Below are 20,227 nucleotides of genomic sequence, written 5' to 3'. Positions count from 1 at the left end.
TTTTACCACCTTTAACTAGTATCCAGCTATTTCTCTTTGACACTACCGATTTACAGAAAATACATTAAACTACAACGAGGAAATACAATTAGCAAAATCCAGTATGAGGCAATCTCTCATGATCATCTGATTCAGTATCCTGAATAAATAAATTACACAAGAGAGAGAAAAGGAGAGATGAAGAGAAAACCCACAGAAAAAAATACTCAAGTACATGTCAACACAATATGCAGTGTAGTATCAAGTGGATCTTATTTGAATTTTGATTCAAACCAAGGGCTAAAAAACGCCCCATATTTTAAGACAATTTTAAATTTAGGAATGACTCGGTATTTGATGATACTAAGACATTGTTTCTTTCTATAGCTGTTTTATGTGATCATGGTATTGTAATTATACTAGAAAACAAAAGACTCTATATTGCAGAGATACATAGAAATATTTACATCACAGATCTTCCCCACAGACTACATTTAAAACAACCAGGTAATAAACGCAAAAGTTAAGAATAAAAGAATTAGAAAAAAAAATCACCATTTTTCAGCCCTTAATAAAATAAGTCCATCATGAAGGACTACTAAAATCATTAGGTAACTGTTGCTGAGGAACTTAATAATTGATGGATTAAGCTAACAATGGCTCAATTTACTATACCAATTTTAACATAACAAGAAGTAGGATAACCAGATACTCCATAACTTATGATCTGATAGAAATGAACATATTCTAAAGCACAGCTAATTCTAAAATAAAGGTCGTTAGGTCTAATCAATAGTTTGTGGGAAATATGAGAGGTGGGGATATATAATCAGCCAGATCCAGAATATGGAGACTCCGCAAGAAAAAATGACCCAGTTTCTCCAACAAATAAATAAAATGGAAAGGAAAGAAGGCTGGTGGGTAAGAGAGAAACTGCTACAGATTAAAATGTCTGAACCTTGTCTGGATTCAAGTTTGAACAAGTCAACTGTTAAAAACAACAAAAACGTAACTGTAAAAGATATTTCTCAGGCAATGTGATAAATCTGCACATGGATGGGACATTAGATGGCATTAAAGAACTATCATCAATTTTTGTTGGCTATAATGGTGTTTAAAAAGAAAATTATTTGTTAAGGGTCACTACTGCAGAAATGGCTGGAAGCACAGGGCTTTGGGATTTACGTTTAAAATTCCAGCAGTTGGAGGAGGAACAGGTGCTGGTGGTGATAGAGGATAAGACAGGATTGGTAAAACCTGTTGAGTCCAGGTGGATGGTCACCAAGAATAAGTGAATATGACATTTTCAGATAAAGTGAGGACCACAACAATATTTGTAAAAAAATGGATTGGCCGCTTAAAAGCAATTTTTAATTAAAAAAAAATACTTGAATTTGTCTTCTTAATTCATGTTGGGAGTTGAGGACAAAAAAGAAAACTCAGGTATACATACAGTCAGCATTTTTCAATGACTGCTTCTTTTTGGAAGGTTTGGAGATGACTTTTATCCGCTTGCTGAGAAACACACCGATGTCGTCACTATTGCCGTAGAACATCTTTACAGACAGCATGAAGTGCTTTCTCTTGTCTGAATCAGATATATACAATGTTTTGGCCGTGCAATAGTTCTGTGAAAGGAAAGGAAGTTTTTAATAGCACCAAAACCCTGTTAGTTATGGACCTACAATTCAGTAGGGCCATGGCTGGGCTGATTACACTTAAGGAAGTAATTCCCCTGAACAGCTGATAAAACCAACTGTAAAAAGTACTCAAATTGATCTATGAAAACAAAGCACAAATACTTCCTTATCAGGTCGACAAAATACTAACTTTGTGTTGTTTTCCTCTCCCAAAAAGATTTTTTAAAAATAGTTTTTTTCTTATTTTATACAGCTCTATATCTATTTCACAGAATAACCAATACCATACCAGTTAATTTTTTAAAATGCAATTTTACAATTAAAAAAAAAAAAACCCATGACTGTCTTTCTGCAAATAAAAGATATAAAGAAGGCTGAATTCAATCAAATCACGTAAAATATTTTGCACTGATCCTTCTTAGAACAGTGCACACAAGTTTTTCCCCAGATACAGCTGAACACTAGAGTCACCACCGGAGTCTGAAGAAAATAATGCCAAGACTAGTTGAACCTGACCCCCTTGCTGTACAGTGGGAAAAAAAAATAAAAAATAAAAAAAAAATAAAAAAAAATAAAAGCAGTGTGGATTCTGGAGGCAGGGCTCTTGGTCCCTGAGACCTTGAGTCCCCCGGCTCCCACCTTTACTTAAAAAAAAAAAAAAAAAAAAAAGACTAGTTGGATGATTATATTTTAAAGAACTATTTTTTTGAAATGGCTAACTTTGCCCAATGGGATAAATCATATTGTATTATCAAAAGAACTGAATTTAAAGGTACTAGAGAAAACAAACGCAGCAAGGTATTATGTCAGTTTCAGAAAACAAATTCTGGTAACTGAAAAGATAGCATTTAAGAGTTATAGCACTTGCAAAACAAGAAAGATGCTTTAATATGCTACTATTTCAATTATCTATGACAATTATAAAATCTTTCCAATTCCCCTGATCCCTGTGGATTAGGGAAGAGACTAAATTATTGATCTCCTTTTCCAAACTGGATAAATAATGCTCAAACACAGCTTAAGTATTTAAACATATGAATTACATTAAAAAAAAAAAAATCAATGCTCTACTTTAAAATTAGGCTGAACAAGTTTCTTTGACTACCTCTGCTGTGTATGCCTTTTAAAAAGTAGGGCAAATGCCACTCACTTAGAAAATAGCTAATGTGCTTTAGGTTTTTAATCTTTAAAATATTACTCACAATTTTAGTACCAGAACAAAAATCATGCCACAGCTTATTTCATTTCTCAACAGCAAAGTTACATAAGAAAATTTAGGTGCCATCTTGAATATTTTATAGTCAATTAAGTGTTTATAAATTCAAAAGTGTGACAAAAGCTTTGAGAGGCTTTGTTCTGCACAAGGCAAAGTTAAAATAAAGCTAAACAAGAAGAAAAATTAAACCAACAACCTTCACACTCATACCGCTCCTTCCACTTAAGCAAATCTCCGATTGCTCAGGGATGTGAGCCATGGGTCTGCCATACTTTAAACAGCACTGCAAGTCAAATAAAGCCTCAACTACAGAACTATTCTACATCCAGACAAAGTCTAGGAAAACAGACGTTAATATACTAAAGCAGACAGTCTCAGGGAACAAAAGCAAAATGTGTGTGTAAATGAAGGCAACCACACTCTAATGGCAAAAGCTAAAATGACGAGACTACTTCATTCGAGTGTTAACATTAAGGGATATAATCTATTAACAGAAAAGAAAAAAAATTAAAAATAAAAAAAGGAGTTCCCGTCGTGGCGCAGTGGTTAACGAATCCGACTAGGAACCATGAGGTTGCGGGTTCGATCCCTGGCCTTGCTCAGTGGGTTGGGGATCCGGCATTGCCGTGAGCTGTGTGTGGTGTAGGTTGCAGACGCGGCTCGGATCCCATGTTGCTGTGGCTCTGGTGTAGGGCTGGAGGCTACAGCTCCGATTAGACTCCTAGCCTGGGAACCTCCATATGCTGCAGGAGCGGCCCTAGAAAAGGCAAAAAGGCAAAAAGCCAAAAAAAAAAAAAAAAAAAAAAAATACTGAAATTAACATAAATGATAAGATAGACTGGCAAACAGGAAAGGAAAAAGGAGCAGAGAAGATTGGGTCATAATACCTACAGTCAAAGAGCTGTATTGTGTTTGGAAAAAGCAAAACATATATATATCTCCTTGGAAGCAAAAGAAATATATCCCTAATTACAAAAGTGGGTAGTTCGAATCCACATACACAAAAACCGTATCTGAGGTAGCTTTATTAAACTTATTACTTTTTAAAAAATCATAAAGCTACTGACCACACAAACTACTCAAATTTCATAAGAACAAAAAAAAAGGAAAAATCAGTGACTCAGAAATACAGTTTTCTTATAGCTTTAAGAAACTAAGTAAATAAAAACTGAAGTTACATTTGCTTCATCCTACTAAAAGGCTATTCGCTAACAAAATTATAGAACAGAAAATGGCAATAATAAATCTTTCTATAAACAATAAACAATTTAACTTAAAAACAACTTTTTGAAGACAGTATCTTTAGGCAGAAAAATATTTGCCCTGAAAGGAAAAAAAAGAGATACCAGACATAATGCTACAGAAGGATTATAGAAATATTTGAATTGTAGAATCTGAATTATAGAAACAAAACAATACTAGCAAGAGAGGGGTAGGGAATGTAATTCTTAAAAATACAAGTGTGCTAATTAGGGACAGCTTAACTAGCTCCAACTATGTAAGATACTCAAATTTGAAGGAGGTTCCTATTAAGCTCCTTACTTATTCTCAGAGCTCATTATCTTCAAAATGACTAAAACTGAATTTAAAAGTTTAAATCCCCTAGTTGACCACCCGCGACTTACCCTCCAACTCCCATCTCTAGTGTCAACTACAACATGGCAAACACTGAGATAGTCAACAGAGATTTAATGAATGAGAAAATATTCTCTATGTACTATTCATGTGGTCATTGAGATCAGAAATAACTGTTTTTCAATTTTTAATATCAGAAAAGAGAAAACATAGTTAATGCTAAGTCAACGAAGAACTATTTTGAATACTTAAGATTTAGGCTGAAATGAGACTGCTTTCTAAATTAAAAAAGTACAGTTAGTAAAACCAATTCATAAATTTTATCCTCTCACAAATTAATCAAAGAAAATCTCTGAAAGTTTGAGTAAAGCTAATCATGGCTATTCCTGTCTACATAGCATAGCTCTGCTCCACGTTGAAGCTAAGTAAAACATTTATGATCTTTATAACCTGTGATACTTTGCTTCCGGTATAAGACTAAGGTTAAACAAGTGGAGGAAAGCATCATTAAACTATGTGTTTTCACTGCTGTTTGAATACCGTGCGCTTGTCAGATGAATGAGCAATTAGTCTCTGAAACTTATCACTGGCTCCCAATAGAAATGTGATGACACAGCTGAGGAAGCTGACTGAGTGGCACCGTTAGATGTCAGCAGCTCTAGCTCCACGAATCACAACCAGACCACAGCTATTTGAGAAGTTTATTTCTGGTTCTGATTTATATATTCAAGAAAGTGCTATGAATAGGCATAAAAGAAAGAAATCACCACTACAAAAACGAGTAAGAAAACTACATTCTGGTACCATGGTGCTCTTTACAAGGAACCAGCAGAGTCTTAATTTACCTTTCCTTCCAAGTTCAGCTGCTGCATTTCCTGGTCACTATTTCCTATTCCAATAAATGCACATGGTTGAGACTCTTGTTCAGAACAACCATCCCGTTCCATTTGTTCTTTTTTTTTCTTCCATCCACTGCCCATAAGATACACACAAGGAGGAGGGCAAAAAAACCTGAAAAAATGGGGGGAAAAACACAATGCAATTACATTCAAGAAAGCATTTCCTTTTCTTGAACATTTTGTGAATACAAAATCATGTTGAATTGCAACAAGTTAACTCCTCATGAAACATTTTGATGAAGTCTTCTGTAAAGCATACAGCTATGCCACAGCACACAGATCAAAGCCTCCCCTTCCATTTGTTAGGTAAGGTTCATCACATTGACGTTATGCATTCACTTAGCCTAGGTATTTTTTAGAGAAAGGACACATCTCTTTAAATTTTCACATAGCTCAGAGTTTTGAACTACTACAATTCAACAAATTCAACATACTCTACTGTATTAGAAAATATGGTATACCACCACAGAATCAGCAATTACTGATTAAGTTCTACTCAAAATGATGTACTGCTGATGATATTCTTGGTATGGATATTATACTTTGGTAATTAACCTGGAAAACACAGCAATGCCCAAAGTAGAAAATTAATACAACTAGGTAAAAGAATTAAAAGCAAAATGGGTCACTGGGATTAGTATGTTTTATTTCTTCTATCTTGAATGCCTAATGCGGCCCCTGCCTCAGAGAATACACTGTATCCTTTCAATTCATAGACAAGCAACAGATCCGTTTTGCTAACTGTCAAGAAATCTGCCCTCAAAAATTCTTCCCACTTAGAATAACTTCCTTAGAATCTTCTCCTTGCAATTACAAAATATCTATTTCAAAGCACAGTTCAAGCCCCACATTTTATATAGTCCAGACCATCAATCCAGTCCTTATGTAGGGTAAAATTCTTTTGCCCAATTACATAGACTTACTAATATTAATATTTATTTTAAAACATTATGCCATGTCTCATCAAGGGGCCTGAAAACTCAAATATCTACTCAAATAGTAGCCAAATAAACTCAAATAGTCGCCAAGTAATATAAATGAGTGCACTAAGTGTGTAACAAATGAGTAGGAATATCCTTTAACTACCCAAAGAAGTAGGTCCCCTCATGCTAATTTCCACTTTTTGTATTAAAGCATAGAAAAAAATTTCTTAATTCTTTTAAGCCTTAAATTTTTTAAAGAAAAAAACCTCTTAACTGCAATGATAATCAGCCACAGGTGTGTGGCTCTGATGACAAGGACACAATTGAGAATGGCAAGTGTGTGAGTAGACACCCATCCACTCACTCACATGGCTGAACTATGGACATGGGGGCCTAGCGCTGGTCACATCCTCCAACTTTCCAACAGACACCTGAAATCAAATTTTACATGAAATTTCTAATTTTAAAATATGACAACTAATTTATACTTTTTAGCACTTCTTAGGTCAACAACATACAGACTTAAAAAAATAAAACAGAAGAAGAATTACACACATGCATATGTGTGCATATGAACACACAGATGCCACCCTGTTGGATTTAGCTCTCAGGCACCCCCCTAAAGGTAGTAGAGTGGTATCTACTTGTTTGCTTTCCCCTCAGCTTCTATTACAATATTGACTGAATTGAATCGAAATACATGATAGCACTTAGTTTTTGCTCAACTCTACCAAAGACTACTTTAGAGACACTCTACATACAATTTATCAATTCATAAGAAGGGTGGTTTTATATTATTCATTAATTCACAAAAATTATTACATCCAGAGTTTCTGTTGTGGTTCAGTGGGTTAAGAACCTGAAGAGTATCCATGAGGATGCAGGTTCAGTGGACTTGCTTAGAGGGTTAAGGATCCAGTGTTGTTGCAAGCTGCAGTGTAGGTCGCAGATGTGGCTTGGATCTGTCCTTGCTGTGGCTGTGGTGTAGGCCGGCAGCTACAGCTGTGATTCAACTCCTAGCCTAGGGACTTCCATATGCTGCAGGTATGGCCCTAAAAAAAAAAAAAAAAAAAAAAAAAATTACATCTCTAGGCTGTACCAGTCACTAGGAATATATTTAAAACAAACAAAAATTCTTACTCTAATGGAACTCATACTCCAATAGGAAAGACCATTTTAAAAAGGTAAATGACTAAAATAACATATACTCTGTTAACTGACGGTAAGTACTAAGGGAAAAAATAAAGTAGGGAAGGGGTACTTAAAATGTAGAAGAACTGGGCAGTCAGGGAAAGCTTCTTTAAGACATGACACTGAGTCACGACCTAAAGCCATGGGTATCCAGGGTGAGAGCATTTCAGAAGAAGTGCAAAGGCTCCAAAGTAGGAAGGACTACAGTGGACAGAAGGCAAACAACAGACCAGTGGCTGGAGGAGGATAACAGGAGACCAAGCCAGGGGTAATGGGGAAGCAGACCAAGAAGGCCAAAGGGGTCAGGGTGAGTGAGGAGGAAATCCTGGGGTCATCTCATATTTATCTAAGCCAACAGAAAGGTATCGAGGAGCTTTCATGGCTGTGCATACTCTCTTTGTGGCTGTGGATACCGAGGTCACGGCCGAGGTAGTGGGCTCAGCTCCAGGTCACTCTAAGTTTGGAGGGATGCCTGGATTATCGGCTAGTTCTGGAGTTGGATCAGTTCAAGTCTACACCAGGGATCTTTCTGGCCTCTAAAGCTGGAAACGCCCAATGCTTACCATGGCACAGACTCAAATACCTAGCTGGCACACGATCAGGAAGTTGAGAAGGCATCAATTTTGGAAACTTGTCTCCTATTACTATTTCATTGAACACTGACAGATGATATTAGGACATCTTAGTAAGCTGGTATACTGGCTATAAAATTCAAAGAGCTGTGTTTTAATACAGTGTACCAAATGTAGTACTCAAATCTCAGCAAGCTACCGTAAAAGACACTTTCATATTTAAAAAACAGAAAGAGGACTAAAACTGTAAAAAGGCTCCGTAGTGCTAGTCTTCTCAGGAGTACTGTGATAAAACAGCATGAAACCAATAGGACATAAAATCAGGTCGACAAGAAATTCTTTGCCGCTCTAGACACTGACCAAGGTTCTATAATTGAAAATGCTTTCCAATCATATAATAAACTTAAGAAAAATGAAGACTCTTCAACTGCCTCTGAACTAGTCTTACTTTTATATCAACTTTTGACTATTTGAGAAAGTTGTGATTCAAGAAAACAGCAAATCCAATATAGACATTAAGATAATTTCTACCGTGCAATGATGAAATCATATTTTAAACACCCCTATATGGCCACCCCCTAAAAACTAGCTAATGAATCAACTCTTCATTTCCATAGGCTTCAGAAATAATTTAATAATCAAACCAAAGTTAAGATTCAATACAAAAAAACCACAAACAAGAAAAAAGACAAAAGAAAGGAGGGAGTTCCCTGGTAGCTCAGTGGGTTAAGAATCTGGCATTCTCATTGCTGTGGCTCAGGCCACTGCTGTGGTACAGATTCAATCCCTGGCAGGGGAACTTCTGTATGTGATGGGTATGACCAAAAAAAAAAAAAAGAGAGCGAGAGCGAGAGAGAGAGAGAAAAGAGGGGGGAAAAAAGGAAGTTAAAGGGAAAAAGAAAAAAATGTCAATTAACCAAAAGTAAAACAAAATACACCTTTACAATAGCATGTGAATCAATTTTCTTTTTTAATTTGGACAGTTGGTCAATATGTACCAAACACTCAGTGAAAAGTCTGACCATCAAGAGGTCAGCTTTCAGAGTTTAACAGTTTCTAAAAAAGGATATTTTAGGAAACAATATGCCTTTATTTTCTAATCTTTCCCAGTAGCTCCATCTAATAAACTGTGACAAGCAATGCTTTTTATCGGCCACTTGGTGGCGTTATGCACACATTTATGATTTTAATAATTTCCTAGTTCAAACAATCACTCTTTATTTTCAGTGATTCAACAACTTTTTCCCTCAAATTTTGAGATGAAGTCTGGAAAATACCTTACAGACTCAAAGAAGCTTTTTTATTCAGCCCAATATATAAGGTTAGACAAAAATCCAAAAACATCATTTGCATTATCTTTCTTGGCAGAATCATTACCCTTTGCTGATTATTCATACTTGCCCTGACACAAAGTTGAAGGAATGTTAATATGTCAAATGGCGTTTCCATATCTTTAATGGAAATTTTCTTCTAGACAAAATAATTTTTTTAAGTTTATTTTTCAATCTGGAAAGACCTTCTTCAATGAAAAAATAAAACTAACCATGAACATAAATGGGATACCAGATGAGTTACGCAAATAAATACTCATTATCAAGCACAAAAGTGAATACTGAGAACAATTTTAAATTTTAGGATAAAACTTCCTGACCAAATATTTCTAGCATCATTCATTGGAGTTACTTTGTAAGCCAAGAGGACTGTTGTGGTCATGTCCCCAGGCTACCTCATGCCTAACGCCTTAGCAGTTTTTCAAAAAGGCCTGAATATGATCAGCAAGGAAGAAAGCAGAGCTTCCTCTTTCCACTGCACTCTGCTAGGGGCTACAGGACAAGACCTCTTCCGGCAGGAAGCCTTGCTAGTCATCCAGGAGGCTGGACTCTGTTAGCAGACCCTTACTAACACTATTAAAAACTAGAGTAATTTTAATAGGTTTCTACGTTTATTGTAAAACTAGTGCATGTTTCTTCTAGAAATTTTAATACATATGAAAGAGGTTATTCTGGCTTTTTCTTTTTTTTTTTTTTTTTTTCCCCATTTTTTTGGAGTCAGAAGCTTAGATTCTTTGAGCTTTCCTTTGGGGTTTTAGACTGACCAGGCTATACCCAAATAATAGAAAGAAGCTGAAAATAAAGGCAATCATACAAAAGGAGAAAGTAGGAGACGGGTAAATTATGGGGCTGGGATTGACATATACACATGACTATATAGAGAACAGACAGGAATGAGGACCTACTGTATAACACAGGAGAATTTACGCAGTACTGTGTGGTAACCTACATGGGGAAAGAATCTAAAGAGGAATGGATATATGCATACGTATAACGGATTTACTTTGCTGTATACCTGAACTTACCACAACTTTGTAAGTCAACTACTTATCCCAATAAAAATTCTAAAATATAAAAAAACAAAGGCCATCATAATAAAAGATAACCATTAAATCACCTATTTTAACTTGATAAGCCACTACAGCTTTGTATTTTAACGCTTACTAACAAATAGGAACCTTAACTGGACTATACTTTTTTGAATAGCTCTTCCCCTTCTATTATTTCCACCGGGCCTCAGTTATCCATCATAGTATTAAATGATATAGTGGTTTTTAAGATTCCCAACGAAGAGCCTTTTGCATAGTACCTGGACTCTAACATTATCAGAAATGCAGAATAAATGAGGCAATAAATCAATCTAATTGTACTAAAACCTATCTTCAAAAATCCGGGGGAAAAAAACAGCAACACTGCCCAGGTTGGCAGCTATACAGTGAACATATGTTTATGCGTATTTCCATTAGATCCAGCCCAATCTCACTTAGTTAATGGTAAAAGAAAGAATCTCAGGCAAAGTTAAGTTTATAAAGTTTGGGTTCTTTAGGCATCTTTAGGTTCTTAGGTACCTTCTCCATGCCCAAACCTTGCTTTAGATAATTAACACTCAAATGCAAAATGGAAGGTAATAAAAATAAGGGAAATGAAAAAAATATGAAATTTAGAATTACGGACACAGGAGTTCCAGTCCTGGCTCCATCACTCCTAACTAAAGTGAACCTGGGCATGTTAATCTCTTATCTTTAGTTTTCTTATTCACAAAATGAGAATTAAAACATGTCTACTCCATAATACTATTCTGAGGATTAAAATTTAAAGATATTTGTAAGGCATTTCCAGAACAATGTCAAGCTCATGACTAGGGAAATGGTTCCTTCTTCAGATTCACTATGAGGTACAAGGCTGGCCTTTTAGACCCATCTCAAGCAATCAGGGTATTGACTTGTTTTGTTTAAATGGACAGAAGACAATCTCTTAGATACATAAGTTTTCATCATTAGAAGCAGGACCTGAATTTCCAGTATTAATTTCATGCAAAAAGTGGCTACTATCTGGATTTGGTTTCTATGTCCCAAACTGTAGGCACCAACTTCTTCCTACATTTAACTCTAAATCAGATGATTAAGTTTCATTAGTGAAGTAAAACAGAATAATCAGAAATTTAGTACACTGGAATAACTAAAAAAGAACACTGGACAGTATGATTCTGAAATACTGTTTTCACATATTCATTCTCTTGGAGGATAAAATTATCAACTAAATAGTTTCACCTTCTTTTCAGTTCAGATTTAGAGGACTTCGAGAAAAAGACTACTTAAAATGCTTGTAGCACGTAAATTAATTATATACTACATTTCCCTTCTCTTATGCATATGCTAAGATTTTCTTTATCTCACAAACTCTTAAGATGCTACTCATTCCTTTTAACCCAACACCCAAACCTGAGTTTTCATTCCTTCTCCCACATCAGTTTTGGTGTCTTTCTAATCAATCCGAAAAAAAATCTTTTATCTTTCCCCATAAACAGCTTGTCCACAAAATGTCTTTGTCTGAAAGACAAAGACAAACTAAGAAAATTCCAGGAACCAAGTGAAAAAACAAATAGCAAAAATCCACAATTATACACCACAAAAGCTGAAATCTAAAAGATAGTAAGACAAATTCTAAATATAAAAATCCCTGTTATAATTTAAGTTTGGCTAATCTGGTTGGCAGGCCCTTTCTGTAGTCCCACATTCATGTGGTGCGAGGACCAGCTCAGCTTTGCTGTTGTGCTTAACAAGAACAGACACAGGGTCAAGGTGGAGAGAGCTGGGAATCCTTTACTTCACAATCACCCCTGCCTTTGCACTCCTGAAGTCTCATTTCTTTGTACAAGTATACTTTCACAAAAAGGAAAAACTACTTTTGGAATGAGCTAATGTATCACAGAAATACTTAGGGAACATCACGCAGCTTTCCCCCCAAATTAAAGATTCTTTCATTTTGTGAAATCCGGGTTTTAGGCAGAGGATCTTTATTAAATAAGCTACAATTTACTTTGTTTCTCCACTTCAATAGAGAAAAATTCCCTACTATTCAGTTTGTACTTATAATTATCCAATAGAAATCATTCTCTTACTTGCGTACTAATACATCATTTGCAAATTCATGTGACGGCTATTATCAGCTATTAATTATCCACCAGAAAAACAATAATCTTACCTTTTTTCATTCCCATATGACTTCTGTGCAACTTTTGCATGAAGAATAAGTACTGTTTGATCTCCTCGCTCTTTTAAATAATTTCGCATAGCTTCCCTAAAATAAAATATAAATATCACTAATACAGGGGTAAGATTTAGAATATTACTATGCCCTGTAATGAGAAGAATGCTTAAGAGTATTGTTCAAACAAGCAAATTTAAAAGTGAAAACAATCAAGCAAAACAAACTCATGAACTAAATTTAAAGAATATTATACAATGGGGAAATCAATACTGCTCATCTTCAACTTTAAACCTTGTTCTTTGAAAGAAGAAACTGTCCTGTACTCTTGGAATTTATGATGTACTCAATTAAACCAGTTTCAACTTACAGAATAACTAGGCTAGAATCACTATGTACATTGCTAATTGGGCTTTTAACTGTTTAAAAAATTAATGACATGCAATATTTTTGTATTTAATAATCTAATTTACCACCACTCATCCAGGTATCAAAATGAGTGGTTTTTCACTGACTACAAAACCATAAGAAATAATTAGGTAATCCAAATTTATTTTTGCATGTTCTTAAAATAGCAACCCTACATAAGGACAAAGAAAGGGCTATTATTTACATACAAACACATAATTACTGTCAAGGATGTTACCAAACATACAAAATATAATAAAGGCTAATTCAAATGAGTGAAAAATTGAATTAATTGAGTGAAAAATACAATGTTAATTATTTCAAGAACAAAATACTCCAATAACCTATTTATTATGCAAATGCTGCATAAAAAGTTCAATGTCTTAAAAACATTTATTTACCCAATTATTTTGCTAAGCAGTACAATACAGTATAAAGAACACAAAGTTCACACAATCAAACTTTCTGAATTGCAGAATCCCAATTCTTGAGACTTTTTTTATACATCACAAAATTCGAGCAAAATGTTTCCGAGACAATCATCACGAAACACTTTTAACAAATTGAATATCATTCTATTTATAAGTAAAAGACAAATGTATAAGGGAACAGCTATAAGTTAGTACATGTGGGGAATTCTAGATTTGAAGCACTTAGAGACTGAGTGGCCTGGGGTAAATCTCTTAACCAACTCTAGCTTCAATTTCTGTACCCATAATAGGAATGCTGACATAATAGAGCGCTGTGGGGATTACATGAGATAACCTAGAAGACAGCATTTGTATTTACTGACTGAAAACCTGTTGGCTCAGGACAGGTAACACTGGAATCCAAGAGACTGAGAATTAATCCCAACCCCTGAAACAGAGCTCAGAGTCTAGTATAAACGGTTTGTAAAACAAACTGTAATGAGATACATGATCCAAATAGAGGTATAGCCCCAAAGCTCCAACAGACAATGCGGACGCAAAGGAGGGGAGGGTGATAAAGGACCACTTCTTAGGAAAATTTTCTTAGAAGAGCTAATTTCTGAAGGAAGAGGAACAGATACAGGAAGTGGGAGGTGGAAGGAGTAAGGCATTCATTCCAGGGCCTGGGAGAAGAATGGGCGGAGCAGGAATGACCCTGTACAATTGGGGTAAGGAGGAAAGCAGCCACAAGAAAACAGCAGCAGTTAAGATTACTTAAGGATATACTATGCGCCAGGCTCTAAACTAAGCACTTTAAATGCATGATTTCACTTTAATCCTCATATTCTAAAAAGGTAAGTAATGTTAATATTAATACCATGCCATGCCGAATGCCTTGCAATTAATAAAATGGTAGTTAACAAGTTGAAGCAAATCCTCTAAGATCCTAAAGTGAGCGACAGCAATGAATAAAATGGACAGGCTGGGTAGAGTCAAATAGTGAAAGGCCTGTTAAACCTCAAAAATCTGACATGTGTAAACTTAAATATTAAGTATAAATATAATTACTAAATATAAACATAAACACTAAGTTCAAATATAATTCAAACCCTATGACAGAGGATGATAAAACTGGTAGCAGGTAATAAAATTTTTAAGACACTGGAAAAAAACTTTAAATTAAAAAAAAAAATGCATCTCTGCGAAATGGGAAAAGATCACTTAATTTTACCTCCATTCCACCACAGTCATGTTTCATACCAAAGCTGTGCTCACAACCAGTGCAAAACAGATGATAGTATTAATTTTGTCCTGGAGAGCCAGACTGCCTAAATTTGAATACTGGGATTTCAGTATCACTTTTGGGAAATTACTTAACCCCTTCTCCATTTTTAAAGTGTGCCTAATAGTGTATCACAAAGGCTTTGCACGTTGTTTGGGAAGTCAAGGAAAAAAGACATGAAATCTGGCAAACATATTAAATAATTGCTAGATGATATAATAGAGAATATACATGCAATAGAATTTAGTGTGGAGAAATATATTTGAAATTTAAAAATTCGGCACTGTCACTGCAGTAGCTTGGATCGCTGCTGTGGCACAGATTCCCTGCCTGGAAACTTCCACATGCCCAGGGTATGGCCAAAGGAAAAAAAAAAAATCATTTGAGAACACCATGGAGGGAGTTCCCATCATGGCTCAACAGAAATGAATCTGACTAGTAATCATGAGGATGCAGGTTCAATCCCTGGCCTTGCACAGTAGATTGTTGCTGTGGCTGTGGTGAAGGCCAGTGGCTCTGATTCAACCCTAGCCTGGGAACCTCCATATGCCTCTCGGGTATGGCCCTAAAAAGACAAGCAAACAAACGAAAACACCACGGAGCAACTGTTTTTGAAATCATGGCAAATACCACTCTAGTGTGACTACCCCCCAACTCTTTTCTAGGGCCACACCTGCAGCATATGGAAGTTCCTGGGCTAAGGGGTCCAATGAGAGCTGCAGCTGCTGGCCACCGTCACAGCAACACCAGATCTGAGCGGCATCTGTGACCTACACCTCAGCTCACGGCAATGCAGGATCCTTTAACCCACTGAGCAAGGCCAGGGATTGAACCCACACCCCCATGGATACTAATCAGATTCTTAACCCACTGAGCCACAACAGAAACTCCCCTAGTTTGACATGTTTAAACAATCACCATTTTCAATGATTTCGTTTCCTTTATAAATGTCTAACTTTTTAATATAGCAAAATAAAAATTCACAAAAAGAATGTCCTTATGATGCTAACCCTTCTTCTGAAAAATCAAATCTTTACCTCCTCATCACACTCACATACACCACCATGACAGGGCCAAGGAGTGACAAAGTGATTTGGACTGGGGGAAGGCATCTCAGCTGAGAACTACTCAGTAGGAGTTCTACTGGTAAGGTTCTTCTAGCTCCTATATTATGTTTTCAAACTACTCAAAGATGAGAGAAATGGCCCACAGAGACGGGAGGTCTAGACCGCTTTATTACTAACAGACTAGTCCCTGTACTTCTCAGACTAGATCTTTGTTCCTTGTAAAATCCAAATACCAAAAAAAAAAAACCAAAACAAAACACATGAACAGTTGTTCAACATCACTAATTATTAGAGAAATGCAAATCAAAACTACTTGATACCAGCCAGAATGGCCATCATCAAAAAGTTTACAAACAATAAATGCTGGAGTGGGTGTAGAAAAAAGGGAACCTCTTACACTATTGGTAGGAATGTAAATTGGTGTAACCACTATGCAAAACAGTATGGAGATTCCTCAAAAAACTAAAAATAGAATTACCATTTGATCCAGCAATCCCATTCCTGAACATCTATCCAGAAAATCTATGACTCGAAACAATAATGTGCTCCAATGTTCATTGCAGCACGATACACAACAGCCAAGACATGGAAGCAACCTAAATGTCCATTGATGGGAGTGGCTAAAGAAGATGTGGTACATATATACAATGGAATATTACTTAGCCACAAAAAGGAATGAAATAATGGCATCTGCAGCAACATGAATGGACCTAGAAATTATCATGCTAAGTGAAGTTAGAGAGTGAGACACAAACATCATATGCTATCACTTATATGTGGTATCTTAAAAAAAGGATACAATGAACTTTGCAGAACAGATACTGTCTCACAGACTTCAAAAAACTTACGGGTTTCCAAAGGAGAAAGGTTGGGGGGAGAAATAGGCTGGGGGTTTGGGTTGGAAATGCTGTAAAATTGGGTTGTGATGACTGCAGTACAACTCTATAATAAAATTCATTGAGTTAAAAAAATCCAAATAGTAACTGTCTTCTAGTAAAGAAAACTGTTTTTGTTTTATCGAGTGTTTCCAAAGTAATTCCCCACACACAAGCCACACCTGCAAACGTTTTAGAGTACTGCAGAGTGCACTTTGAGAAACACTTCCATAGGCCACAGGTTGGCAAACCACACCAGCAGCCGGTTCGTGTACTCTCTAGGAGCCAAGAACGTCTTCTACATTGTTTAAGGGTTGTAAACAGACAAACAAAAAATAAAAACAGAAGTCTAGGCAATATAGTATGAGGACCTCAGAAAACATTTGCTTACTCCTGCATAAGCAATAAAAAATAAAATGATTTTAAAAGTGCAGAACAGAATGACTAATGACATCATAAATTTTTAATCAATTAAGTCTATCATATGGTTGACATTTATTAAGTTTTTTTAAAAAACACTCTTGTTCAAGGAGTTCCCATTGTGGCTCAGTGGGTTAAGGATCTAGCCTTGCCACAAGTTGCAGCATAAGTCGCAGATTCAGCTCGGATCTGGTGCTGCCATGGCTGTGGAGTAGGCCGGCAGCTGCAGCTCTGATTCAACCCCTAAGCCTGGGAACTTCCATATGCCACCTGTGTGGCTGTAAAAAGAAAAGAAAACAAAAAACTCTTGCTTGATATTGGACTTGGGAGACAGTTGTGAGTTTAAAAGGCTCAGGTGGACTCTTCTCACTTCCTCAGAATGCTGCCAAAAGGCATCCAGATTTACATACCTGTGTCACACCCCAAAACAGAAACCAAACTCATGAGGCTGCCTGATCTCTCTGTCAGATTCCGGCTGTTAAGTCTTCCACATTATCTCGGACAACACTTCTCAAAGTAACTTCCACAAGTTATGATTGGCAATGGAAAGTGCCCCCATTCAAAGAAGTTTTAGTGAAACCAGATCAAATAAAGTGAAACCAACTGCAGGACTACCCAGTATTAAGAGCGGGTATTTTCCCAACTATTAAACCACACTAAGATCTTTGTTTTTCCCCCAAGGAGGTAAGATGCTTCTCAAAACTGCATGCTATGAATAAGAAAGAAAACATTCAAAAGAAAAAAACAGGGGCCTCCTCAAAAACAAGAGAATCCGGAGTTCCCGTCGTGGCGCAGTGGTTAACGAATCCGACTAGGAACCATGAGGTTGAGGGTTCGGTCCCCGCCCTTGCTCAGTGGGTTAACGATCCCGCGTTGCCGTGAGCTGTGGTGTAGGTTGCAGACGCGGCTCGGATCCCGCGTTGCTGTGGCTCTGGCGTAGGCCGGTGGCTACAGCTCCAATTCAACCCCTAGCCTGGGAACCTCCATATGCCGCGGGAGCGGCCCAAGAAATAGCAACAACAACAACAACAAAAAAGACAAAAGACAAAAAAAAAAAAACAAGAGAATCCCAAAATTAATACAGGAATATTTACAAAATAAATATAACCCACACTGAGGTGGACAACAGATATGGAAGCAATTTCTTAACCATGACCTCGGGAAGTTATTACTTCTTACTCTAGTGCAACCTCCAAAGCAAGTCAAGAAAGAGCTCCAGAAACTGAGTTCTTCCAGTTTGATCAGGGCAGTAATGGAGGTATGAACAGGTACAATGACAACAGAGAGGTGTGGTAGTGAGAGCAGCAAGAGAAAGGGCTTTAAAAAAAAAAAAAAAAGTTTATCCAAGTGATAGAGAAAAGGTTTTCTGAGCAGAGAAAACAACACAGTTTCAATAATTAGACCAAATCTTAAAGAAATGAACCTTGTACATGAAATCCCCCGATACTAAACAAATTCAGTTAAAAGCATGAGTTAATGGACACCAGTCTGGAGTGTTGCTGTGAACAAAGTTAAGACTGCATGCCTTTGCAAGGTGCTCACAACGCAAGGGTCTCCAAAATGCCAGTAATAACTTTTTGGTTATTGACAACAGGACCAAGTCATCCGGTACGCAACGGGGTGTTAGGTTGAGTAACATATTTTAAAAGCATGCGGTACAGTCTTACTGCAGTCATAACTTCAGAGCTCAGACCTACTCTGTGGTATGTCTGGCATTCCTAGACACCGATGTCTACTTGCCTTACAACTAACATTTTCATTGATGACATCAGGCTCTAAATGACAAAATGAGAAGACTTCCCAATAAAAGAACACTTGTTTCTATACCTCAGTATAAGACTGAGTTATTCTGGTTTCCCTCTGGTTTTCAATCCAGTCAGGTCAGTTGTACCTGTGAGCCACATCAAGGGGACTATTTCAAGAGAATGGGGTGCCCTGGAGAGTTAACACTCAATTCCTATCTGATAGAATGGAGGATTTTTTAAAAAGTGAAATGCTGGAGTTCCCGTCGTGGCGCAGTGGTTAACGAATCCGACTAGGAACCATGAGGTTTCGGGTTCGGTCCCTGCCCTTGCTCAGTGGGTTAAGGATCCGGCATTGCCGTGAGCTGTGGTGTAGGTTGCAGACGCGGCTCGGATCCCACATTGCTATGGCTCTGGCGTAGGCCGGTGGCTACAGCTCCGATTCGACCCCTAAGCCTGGGAACCTCCATATGCCACGGGAGCGGCCCAAAGAAATAGCAAAAAGACAAAAAAAAAAAAAAAAAAAAAAAAAAGTGAAATGCTGAATAGTACATGATGTTTAACTAGCCTTAATCACATATTTAAATTTTGTATCAGTAGAATTGTGCTTTAAGAACACTATCTAAAATATCATCCTCTAAATAACACACCTTTTCAATATTGCTTAATTTGGAGGATGGGGGTTAGGATAGAATAGGGTAGGTTTAAAAGATTTCTTTTAAGGGAAAGAAACCCTTTCTGAATTAAACTACCCACCCTCCATAAACTTCAATGAAAGGAGTATATAAAACTCCTTTAAAAATATTTTTGATCAAATTTAAGACACTAAAGTTTTCCTAACAGGGAAAACCCTTTAAAGGAAAAATGGGAAAACATAGTGGAAAAGGGTCAGCTGGGACCTAAATTTGCTATACTATCAAAAGGGGAAATTTTCTTATTTTTAACTTCAAGATTCAAGTAATATTTTTATCACAGAATTGGGAATTGATTTTATATTCCAATTTTCTGTTTTATATAAACTGTTTTGCTAAACTGCTTTATACTAGCTTTGATTATAAAGAGTAAAAACACTTAAGTCTGCAATCTTTAAAGGAGATTTTTTTTGTTTTTTTTCCACACTTGCGGCATGCAGAAGTTCCCTGGCTAGAGGTCAAAGCAGTGACCGTGCTGAATCCTAGAACTGCTAGGCCTCCAGGGAACTTTAAACAGAAATAAAGCTTACCTGAATTCACCCTACACTAATTCCTTTCAATGTATTTTTATTTACTTTTTTATTTTTTTTGTCTTTTTTTTTTTTCCTTTTCTACAGCCACTCCCTCAGCATATGGAGGTTCCCAGGCTAGGGGTCTAATTGGAGCTGTAGCCGCCTGCCTACAACACAGCCACAGCAATGCCAGATTCGAGCCGCGTCTGCGACCTACACCACACCTCACAGCAACGCCGGATCCTTAACCCACGGAGCAAGGCCAGGGATGGAACCCTCAACCTCA

General features: G+C 36.8%; 1 protein-coding gene across 10 annotated transcripts in view; it reads right to left on the bottom strand.

Annotated features, from left to right (window-relative positions):
• RBPJ (recombination signal binding protein for immunoglobulin kappa J region) overlaps positions 1–20,227 on the bottom strand; it is a 233,547-nt gene that overhangs the window by 14,382 nt on the left and 198,938 nt on the right. For all 10 annotated transcript variants that reach the window (XM_084971707.1, XM_084971704.1, XM_084971711.1 and 7 more), the window contains 3 exons: positions 12,531–12,626; positions 5,256–5,421; positions 1,433–1,607 (listed from right to left, as the gene is read on the bottom strand). In XM_084971707.1, the coding sequence (XP_084827833.1) occupies positions 1,433–1,607; positions 5,256–5,421; positions 12,531–12,626 (437 nt within the window). The remainder of the gene's footprint in view (positions 1–1,432; positions 1,608–5,255; positions 5,422–12,530; positions 12,627–20,227) is intronic.

The sequence above is a fragment of the Sus scrofa genome, chromosome 8, assembly GCF_054392235.1.
Source record: "Sus scrofa isolate SSC_HxYL_T2T_F1_AM1 chromosome 8, Sscrofa_HxYL_maternal_Yorkshire_Landrace_v2.0, whole genome shotgun sequence".
Classification (NCBI taxonomy): domain Eukaryota; kingdom Metazoa; phylum Chordata; class Mammalia; order Artiodactyla; family Suidae; genus Sus; species Sus scrofa.
Note: the sequence above shows the minus strand (reverse complement) of the source record. Positions and strands in the feature narration are given on the sequence as shown.